Source organism: Bidens hawaiensis, unplaced genomic scaffold (genome assembly GCF_021521415.1).
Source record: "Bidens hawaiensis isolate Kalapana, Puna unplaced genomic scaffold, B.hawaiensis_p1.1 tig00033471_1, whole genome shotgun sequence".
NCBI classification, from domain to species: Eukaryota; Viridiplantae; Streptophyta; class Magnoliopsida; order Asterales; family Asteraceae; genus Bidens; species Bidens hawaiensis.
The window spans coordinates 174,244-185,100 of NW_027495725.1; the positions used below are offsets into that span (position 1 = coordinate 174,244).

At 34.8% G+C, this 10,857-nt stretch overlaps 1 protein-coding gene and 1 pseudogene across 1 annotated transcript; one reads left to right on the top strand and one right to left on the bottom strand.

Moving 5' to 3' along the window:
• Positions 1 to 1,606: 1,606 nt before the first annotated feature.
• LOC143584818 (mitochondrial uncoupling protein 5 pseudogene) lies at positions 1,607 to 2,746 on the top strand (annotated as a pseudogene).
• A 1,864-nt stretch (positions 2,747 to 4,610) lies between these two features.
• Positions 4,611 to 8,141, bottom strand: LOC143584806 (uncharacterized). The gene is made up of 5 exons (XM_077066767.1): positions 7,976 to 8,141; positions 6,615 to 7,006; positions 5,357 to 5,461; positions 5,175 to 5,246; positions 4,611 to 5,040 (listed from the first exon to the last, which is right to left on the bottom strand). Exons 1-5 carry the CDS (start codon positions 8,115 to 8,117, stop codon positions 4,972 to 4,974), a joined length of 780 nt encoding a protein of 259 aa, XP_076922882.1. The 5' UTR covers positions 8,118 to 8,141; the 3' UTR covers positions 4,611 to 4,971.
• Between the last annotated feature and the right edge of the window lie 2,716 nt (positions 8,142 to 10,857).

A 10,857-nucleotide genomic window follows, 5' to 3' on the forward strand; every position in this document is an offset into this window, starting at 1 on the left:
CCAATTGTAGAGGAGTACAAAACCGGTTTTAAACCCAAGCCGAACCGGTTTGGTCAACAGTTGGTCGGTTTATAATAAAAACAGGTCTGATTCAAACCGATTCGGTTTATAAACCGGTTTAGAAGCAAGATAGGCCGGTCTGGTTCAACCGGTTTTCCTCTAACCGGGTCGGTTTTAAAACCGGTTTGGTAAATCTTAAGGGGAACCGGTCCTGGAACTGACGGGTTGGGAACCGGTTTGGGTGAAACCGGTTTTAATATCAAAGCGATTCGGTTCGGTTTGTAAAACCCGTCCCAAACCGGTTTTTTTCCTTATGCCTCTAGACACTAAGTTATGAAACTCCAATGTTCAGGCTCAACCGCTCAATGAACGGTGAAGCAGTGAAGTACACAAGCGTGCTTTGTTAAGCTACTCGTATGACTGGGTCTAAGCCCATAAGTGGGGCCCAATTCTAGTAAGCCCAAGTGGAGATGGCTCTAGGTTAAAGCTTACTTACCTTCTTTATATAAAAGTGAGATATCTCATTTTTACCATAATCTTCTTTTGCTTTCCATTTCTCACCATTACAAGTTCTCTCTAAGCCAGAGGATTCTACATTTCTACCCCTCCACGAGGTGACCGATGTCCATTCTAAACGAATTGAAGGGTGGATTTAGTGGGAAACATGTGACTTTAGGGTTGATGGTTGTGACATATCGAAACTTGTAGACGTGTAACGCTGGATTCATGGAAGATCATTGTATGAAGATACATTACTGCGTGTTCACAAAAATGTTGTTCAAATCAGTAGACTAATCCTCACGTTGCATTTATAGTATGATTACCCAATAAGGATGACAAACTAAGCACATAATTTGTGATAAAGTATTTCCCGATAATAATGTTAAGAGTTAAGACAATTAAGAAAGCTCTTTGGGACAATATGATAAACATGACTTTAGATATATATATAATTACCTGCTAAAATGACTTTGTCATGTTATGTTAAATATGATATGATGTATCTTTATGAAAAATCACTAAAAACGAAATTAACAGGACACTACAAATTTCTTTAATTGCACACTTGTATGTTATCGATGGATATGGTACATGGTTACGAATAAGACATTACAGAGCATTAAAGAATAACTTTTAAAGACCTATTGCTTAGCTCATATACGATTTTATTCCACTTTAGTGTGCATCTAGACTTTTGGTTCCGATCGATGCTTGTTACTATATTGATTTCTAATAAAACTTATGAAAGATCGTGACCACCAATTTTTATTAAATCAAAGTATATCATTTAGTTACCGAAAAAAAAAAGGTGTAACGAAAACCCTGGCCCATAAAACAAAAATCTAATAGTTAAATGAAAGGTTAGTTGACCAAAACTAGATATCAAGTTAGGCCACCTTATTTTCATTAGATCACTCAGATATATTAAATCAACCCGAAAATTATATACTGTTTTAATTATATTAAATTAAAAGTGACATCTAGCAAACGCCTAAAGTCTCTTAAATAAATAAAGATTTTTACAAATATTATTACCAAAAATGTCAGCATCATCAATTTATGTAAGGGCAAATACCAAATGTTATGTTTGTAAAGAAGTCGTATATATGTTTCCCATACTTATTCAACTTTCCCCAATAAACCATTATTTCATCCCTCTTTCTTTCTAGCACATGATTCGCATACCAAACGTTGTCCACTTTTCCTCCATTTTAATCTCCACCCACATGAACCCTAATCACTTTCATTAACAATTCCTTTGATCAGCAGAATCATGGGATTGAAAGGATTCGTTGAAGGCGGCATCGCCTCCATAGTCGCGGGATGTTCAACCCATCCTCTTGATCTCATCAAGGTCTGGGTGCCAACATCCCCGTCAACACACCCTCACGCATGGGCCCTGTTGCTGTAGGGATGCGTATCATCCAGCAGGATGGAGCAGCAGCTTTGTTTTCTGGTGTGTCCGCCACCATGCTTCGCCAGACGCTTTATTCGACGACTCGCATGGGCCTATACGATGTGATGAAGAATAAATGGACGGATCCGGAAACGGGAACCATGAAGTTGTGGAAGAAGATTGGTGCCGGGTTGACCGCTGGGGGTATCGGGGCGATGGTTGGGAACCCGGCTGACGTAGCGATGGTTCGCATGCAGGCAGACGGACGGCTCCCGGCAGCGCAGCGTAGGAATTATAAAAGCGTGGTTGACGCTATATCGCAAATGGCGAAAAACGAGGTGGTTGGTAGCTTATGGCGCGGCTCATCGCTTACGGTGAACCGCGCTATGTTGGTGACGGCGTCACAGTTGGCATCTTATGATCAGATCAAAGAAACAATATTAGATAATGGTGTGATGAATGATGGGCTTGGGACCCACGTGACAGCGAGTTTTGCAGCAGGGTTTGTGGTTTTGCAGCAGGGTTTGTGGCCTCAGTGGTCACGAACTCTATTGATGTTATTAAAACTAGGGTTATGAATATGAAGTGGGAGCGTGGCAAGGCTCCACCATACTCAGGAGCGGTGGACTGTGTCGTGAAAACTATAAAATCCGAAGGTCCGATGGCGCTTTACAAAGGGTTTATTCCTACGATATCGAGGCAGGGGCCGTTTACTATCGTGCTCTTTGTCACACTGGAACAAGTTCGGAAATTGCTCAAGGATTTCTAGTTTAGTTGATGACGATATATGATTTATTTAGGAATATGGATGGCAATGGTAATATTATTATGAGAAAGGCAATAAGTTAATTTTGTGAGATATTTTTTGTGATACTGATAAAATAAGAAATTATTTGAAGTGGTAAAAAATATTATTTAAGATTCATCTATCTTTTATTTTGGTCATTAATATTTCTTTTTACTGTGAAATGATTTGAGATACATTAAACGTTAAAGCGTGACAATTATTAGGCTGAAGGGTGTGGGGTACCAATTTCCAGCCATTTTTTTAAAAAAATGTTGGGAAGATGAGTTTATTTTGGGTTAATGTTTGAAGTTGTGGTGATTGATATGGGTGAAATGGGTTTTATATAGGAAAAAAAAACGTTTTTTTTTAATTAAATAAGAGCCCAACGGCTCTTTTATATCCTCCAACGTCTCTTTGCACACTATCCAAGGCCACTTTACGCTCATATCTGCCGCTAACCCCATCACGCCTGCCTCATTTTTCGTGCTAGCGCCCCGGGTCACGCCCCGGTGGTGTGGTGTTAGCGCCTGGGGGCGCGAGCGAAGGGGCTCTAGCGCCCCCGTTGAAGCCCCACCCCTCAGCCTTAGTTGAAATTAACCAGAAAGAGTTTGATGGTGCGGTTTGATTTTTCTCTCTCTAGTAGTCTAGTAGATGTGACTATGTAGATACTTTTTCTAATAAACTATTATTCATTTTAAAATAGTAAAGAAATTGCACAAAAACGACAAGAATATACAAAATTACAGGTAGAATATACACACAATGTATAAATACAATAAATTAGGGTAACGTAATTGTTTTTCACTTGATTGTATTTTTCATATATTACAAAAGAGAATCCGAAAATAAATTCCTTACACTTCTTTTTTTACCCTTGTTTTTAATCAGTTTGCTATGAATAAAGTCAATTATTTAAGATTAAAATTTAAAAGTACCAACAATTTCTTTTATGCTTTTGTCTTCTTTTGTTTTTTTGTTTTTTTTCCTCTTTTTATCTTTGAATTATGATTGATAGTTTAATTTTTGTAGGGTAGCATACAAGTAAAGGGAGTTAAGTGGAAAGAAGACAAGTATGAAAAGGTCAATGAGTCACTAGCTCACAAATGCAGGGACCCTCTTCGATGGACCCTTTAACAACCTCATCAATTACACGATACAATGGTCCAAATTTTGTGGCTGGATATTTTGGAGCATGATTAGAACTTGAGGAATAAAATTACACAATTGCCCCTCACGTACTTGACATGCGATGACCTTCAAACCCTCAAAACAAACATTTACTGTAAATCTTAACGGTAGGCATGCAAACGAGCTGCTCACGAGTTATCTACAGTCAGTTGATAAAAGTTTGAATCGACTAAGACTTAAATGAGCCTAGGTTTAATATGACTTAAGGTCACGAGCCTATACTGAGCTTAATGATAAGAATAAATATAATATTTCATATTGATAATAAAAACAAAAGGGTAAATTAGATTTTAATCATCCACGTGAACCACTAGCCTAAACGGCCAATTTGACCGATAAAACTCCTACTTCTATTTTTTATTGTCAAAGCCTCAAAGGCGATGTCACTCATAACAGAAAAAGTAATCTCATCTACCCCTAAATGATTGTGAAAAATTTTAGACACCATTTACATGTCATACAAGCAAATAAAATTGAAAAAGAGAGTTGCTTCATTATTATATTCTGAATGAATTATTATCTGACAATATATCGGTTTTGAATAACATAACCAACCTACCAAAAAATATAATACACAACAGAACCCGGCTATTTAACGTAAGAAGCGTAGCAGACTAATAAATATTACTCTAATTTAAAACTGTAGCTTAAGAATAATTACCCTAACTACTCTTAATGCAGCTAAATCTACTTGTACCGGATCTCACATCTTAATCCAGCTAAAATCATAAACAATTAAAAAAAAACCACACAAATAAAAAGAGGTTAACCAATAAATAAATAGCAAACAGGTTTGACCTGAGCTTTCAACATAACTCATGAGTTGAGTTCAAACTTTGGTAATTGCACTCGAATCGAGCCATGCTCAAGCTCAAACTCGGCTCATTTACACCCTTAGATTCCGGGCTCTATTGTTACCAGTTGTCAACGTAAAACTATTTCACACTTCAGTTGCAACTAAAAGTTTTAAATATTTGACCATGTCACAAGAAACAGACTAAAAGTTGGTTTTCATTCACAGATAAGTACCAAAAAGCTTATAAATTTGTAATCTAGATTCTAGATTGATATTAAAGGATCATTTCAGTAACCTCATTTATCAATTCTTTGGACCCAAAACTTGTTGCTTAATCTCTTCGATCTTCAACGCCAATTCATCTCTGTTACTCTGCAAAACATACCCATATCCCATTCAAATCAAACTATATTTGCAGAAATCATAAAGTAGCAATTTTCCTCAGTTTGTTATACAAAGAAAACACCATACAACCATGTGATAAGATCTCAATGTTAGTTGCATACCTTGAAGAGCAAGTAACGTGTGCAGAACCAGATCGTGTAGCCAAGACCCACCAACTCCAACAATTTAGGCAACTGGAAATTAAAAAAAAAATGAAAACAAAACAAATAAAAAAAAATTAAAAGATAGGTTATGTGATATGTCAAGAACTTATTTTAGCAAGTACAATAACTATAAAACACACCAATGGTATATAATCAATGGCTCCAAGTATAGATGTAGTTAACCACAGGGCCGTAATACCGCCTACACCAAGTAAAGCAATTGACAAGGAATCTTCAAGATCCAACTGCAGAATAATCATAAGCATGTTATCAGTATATGCAAAAGGAATCAAAGAATCTAGGCCTGTAAATGAACGGAACAAGTCATATTACTTGATTCATGGAGATATAGAATAACATATAGTTTATAAGGCTAATATATACATCATTTGTTCATTTAACTTTGTCCGAAGAAACAACCAAACATGAACAATTAAATAAACGTGTTTTCTTGTTTGTGTTGGTTCATTAAAAAATGAGGGTGTTCGTGTTTGTTTATGTTCACTCGTTACTAGTATAAACAAATGGTTCACGAACGTAAACGAACGAACAAAAACAAAGCATGTCCGTGATCGCTCATTTAACTTTATCCGAACACACGATCGAACATGAACAATTAAATAAGCGAGTTTTCTTGTTCATGTTCGTTCATTAAGAAAAAAAATGTGTTCCTGTTTGTTTGTGTGTGTTCGTTAATAGCATAAACGAACGCTTCATGAACGTAACAAAGAACAAGAACAACGCATGTTTACGATCGTTCGTTTAACTTTATGTCTTTATTTGAACAAACGATCAAACATGAGCAATTAATAAGCAAGCTTTCTTGTTCGTATTTGTTCATCAAGAAAATGAGTTTGTTCATTTATGCTTGTTCGTTAATAGTATAAACGAATGGTTCATGGACATAACTGAAATTGAACATAAATGAATGAACATACCTGAGTTAACACTAGTTAAACTAAATATGAACAACAATGTGTGGACCTTAACGTTTGAATTTTTAACTTCATAAACTAGACTAAACTGTATTGTGCCTAAAAAAACTAAATGAATAATTTAACCAACATAAAGAAAAAAGAGAAAACAAACTTAAACAAGCGAACACATATCAACGTATATGAAAGAACATAAACAAACTTAAATAAATGAATGGTCATGAACATAAGTTAAAGAAGGAGACATGTGCTCTTGTTCGTCCTGTTAATTATACTAACTGAACAAAAAGTTCTGTTCATGTTCATTCATTTACTAAATAAGCGAACTTCCAGCCAAATGGTTCACTGAATAATCAGTTTGTTTACAGTCCTAATAAAATCCTAAAGGGCATTTTGACTAATGTTCAAACATTTTGACCTTATAGTTCACAGAAACATTCATGAACATAATCATTAATCATACCTCTACTTTGAGCTTGTTTAGAAAATCATATTGAGGGAACCGATCATCCGCTGCAGCTTTATCCTTGAACAGATCAAATCCTCCAAACCCGCCGCTCTCAACAGGTTGACTTTCGTTGACCGTCACTACATCATCGGTTTCTTCTTTGGCATACTGATTTACTCCATTTGATTCTTCCTCAGATTTTTCTACTTCTGTAGATGAGTAGTTAACTGCATCTGGTTCTTCTTTAACATACTGATTTACTCCATTTGATGCTTCATCAGGTGTTGTTGGTTCTACAGGTGAGTAGTTAACTACTTCCGGTTCTTGTTTGACATACTGGTTTGCCTCATTTGATGTTTCATTAGAAGATGTTGCTTTTATAGGTGAGTAGCTGTAGTAGCGTAAGCCTGTAAATGAAAACAATTAAGGGCCTAATTAATTCAGATAAAAGTACAATCTTTCAGGTCAATAATTTACACATAGACTGTTTGTAAACTTTTTCATATTATTTAGGATGAACACTCAGGGTCACATTGACCAAAACGTTAACATATTACTTCTCGGTTTGGAAAAAAACTGAGTTAACAGAGTTTGAATTGTATTTGGGCATGATCAAACCAACCCATAGGTGAATTGGTAGTTAATTGTGTCCAAAGAAGGTAGTGAATTGTGCTCGGATAAGTCTAAATAGACAAGATGAGTACATATCGATTTTTAAAGCGAAATATACATCAAATTGTCCACGTAGGATAACTGAATAAAAATACATAATTTTACCTAATTTTTGAATTTCTATGTAAATAACCAACTTGGTAAATTGACTTGTGCATTAATCTTGCATGCCTGTGACGCCTGTCTAGACGTGAAATTATGAATAACAAGTTCATCTTAAGTTGGATAGAGAGTTTATGTGCGGGTCGATGATTGATTCAAAGTAGTTGAAGTCCACAACCTTCACACATGAGGTCAATGAATGATGAATCTCACTCATATTGTCATCCACTTAAAGAATATAACCTTCATAATTGAGGTCAATAAACTTCACTTACGCAATTGAAGGCAACGAGCTTTCCAATTAACGTTAGCGAACCTCAATTATGTAACCGAAAGCAATGACATTCACCATTGAAGTAAATAAACCTCATGATGGCATTTAAAGATTTTGATCTTCACAAATAAACTCGAAAATTTAACAATTTGGTAGAACAAGGACAGTAACTTTTAGATCTAGGGCAAGCAACAGTACTTATCAGACAATAATCAAATTAAATAAATAATTCTAAAAGAAACAAGCATTATTCAACTTAAGAAGCAATTGAAATTTGATCTAAATCTAGGGTTTACAGTAGTAAATAATTAAGAATGCGAATGCGTACCTGGATTATTGAGGGTAATGGTATTGGGTTTCAAAGGGAGAGAGAATTTAGATTGCAGGTTGGTTCTGTAAGGCGCACAAGAATAAGATGAAGCAACATTTTGGATGCAACGAGTAGAAGAAACCCCCATTCTTGATAACATTATTCGTTCTGCTGTTGGGGTTTAGCTTCTTCCACAAGGGTTTTATAGCTTGCAATTTGATTCTAGCCTAGCGATGCATCTATCTATATTAAAAAAAACGGTTAATCGAATCGACCCGACCCGACCCGACCCAGAAACTGAGCCGTTTAGACACCGACTGAACCCGTAGGGTTGGAACCGGTTTGGAGTATTTGAGATGTAACAGATTTGGACATGACAGATTAGAACCGGTTTGAAAAAAAAAACGGTTTAATATTACACACGCAAAATTAAAATTAAAGATGGTGGGATTAACAAGTACTATCAAATATCGAAGATGATAGAATTACAAGATTAATTATCAAAATATTCATCTAAGAATATATATTATTTGATATTCAAATAATAGTTGAAAAGTAATTCCACTTGGGACATTTAATTTTGCCTAGAATGATTAAGTCAAATATAAAAATGGAATGCGTAAGAATTTTGGTTGGATAGACCAAAATGTTATTAACTCTAAACTCATTAAGTGAAAACTTCGGTTATGTTGTAAAGTCATTGTAAAAAATATACTTTGCAACATTTGAGTAATTTTAGTTTGAAGACTAAATAACTTACATAACAAAGATTTTATTAAATATGAGAGTTTTATAATTTTTGTTAGTGTTTTATATAAAAATAGCATTTTATAAAACTTAATTATTTAAAATTCACATAATTCTGGGATGAATAATACCACTAAGAGCATCCACACCCATAAACCAATTCAAACATCCACCTCATCGTCATATCATACTCTAACCATTTTTTTAAAAAAACCCTACTTTTTACTCCACCCATAAACCAATAAAAACCTTCACCTCATCTTCCACATCATTACCTACTTTTACTACTATATATAATATATATATATATATATATATATATATATATATATATATATATAATTTGTGTGTAGTGGTTGTGGTGGGGCCACTACAAACCCACCTTTCAAACGTTTGAGAATACAAACAAAAACCTTCACACACACCGATAGAGATGCTCTAAGAGTAAGTCTTCCATTCAAACTAACCTAAAAAATTCAACTTAGATAGAAATGACTAAGTTAACACATGGAAGGTACGTGTAGGAACATGGGATGGATAAACCATAAAGTGTTTATCCCAAATAAGTGAAATACATGGTTAATGGGGCATGATCAAAGCTAATGACAGGGACACTTAATGGCAGGTAAAGAATCTCCATATGAATGCATAAAACAGAAAAATGACTTGACATAATGTTCATATTCTTAAGACCAAAGTTGATATGGACTAGGCGTCCATGGTACGATTGAATCTACCATCGGATCACCAAATTGGAATTCTCTTATCTCATGTATTGGCTTATACAAGAAAGACTTGTGTGACATTATTCTATACCCCCTTTGCTCTATAGTATTCTTATACATATTCAAGATATTCTCTTCTATATTTAAGAAGATTCAAGCTTTAACTTCAAGATAAAAGATCAAGATTTACAAGAACAAAAAGAAGAGCTTCAAGCTATTCATTATTTATTCATTCACACTCGTATTTTAAGTGTTCATCATTAGAGGTTGTTATAGTGATTTGACAAGTGAGATATCATCATTTTGTTGATGATTTGGGAGGGGAACAATATCTTGATATAATGCTATGGTATTTGGTTGAGAAAATCTATTTTGACATAGAGTTTATCATTATTGTGAGGACATACTGAAGAAGTGTAAAGACCACCAGTGGCAGATCCAGAAAATATTTCTAGTGTGTTCACTATATTTAAATGCGTCAATTTCATAGGACTGAACATAAAAGTTTTTGGTTCGGATTGACAGTTCGGATCAGGTAAGGTTCGTTACATAGTAAAAATACAATAAAACAATAGTAAAAATCATCATTAAAAATTAAAAAACACATAATATATATATATATATATATATATATATATATGATGGTCTTTATATTTACGAATTAAAAAAGATTAAAAAAAAACTATCTGCAGTTATTATCTACGAATTTTCATCTTTCGAAGATGTTGAATTACATACTAGACCGAAACTTTTAGGGTTTACTACTTGAAGATAACGATTGAAGGATTGATGGTTCACTTTGAAAATATCTCCTAATATTCATAATTAGGACCGGCCCAACGTTTATTGAGCCCTCAAGCAAACTAAAAAATCTTTTTTTTTATAAGCCCTTCTCATTTCTGAGTTTGGACCAACAATAATAAACTAAAAAAGTTTATAATTGGCAGAGTTTGGTTTGACATTGAATTACTAGTAAAAATATAACAATCTTTGTACGTTTGGTTTTGGTTTGACATTGAACTATTTAATTGGTTTTTTTTTCTTTTTTTTTTTGCGTAACCAACTTTTTAAGTTAGGTTTCGGTTTGTACAATACATTACACGTGTCAATTATCTATTACCACTACTTCCTACATTTAAGTTTACGAACCCTCAACTAACGGGGGTCTGGGGGCAGCGCCCCTGGTAGCGGGGTCTAGGGGCGGCAGCCCCTAGCAGGGTCCAAGGGGCAGAGCTCCTAGCTGTGGTTGAGCTGCCAGGTCAGCTCGGAAAAATTTTATTTTCATTAACAGTCATTTAACAAAAATTCATCAGAAAATTAATTTTATAAAATTTCGCATGGAAGAATTTCGCTTCGCATGCATGGAATTTCGCTTCGCATGACTGTTTCGCTTCGCGTGAAACTGTTTCGCTTCGCATGACTGTGCGA

Coding starts and splice junctions, on each gene's coding strand:
- LOC143584806 (XM_077066767.1), bottom strand. CDS start 8,117: ATGTTATCAAGAATGGGGGTTTCTTCTACTCGTTGCATCCAAAATGTT. Junction 7,007..7,975: donor CATTACCCTCAATAATCCAG/GTACGCATTCGC, acceptor TTTCATTTACAG/GCTTACGCTACTACAGCTAC. Junction 5,041..5,174: donor CACGTTACTTGCTCTTCAAG/GTATGCAACTAA, acceptor TATGTTTTGCAG/AGTAACAGAGATGAATTGGC.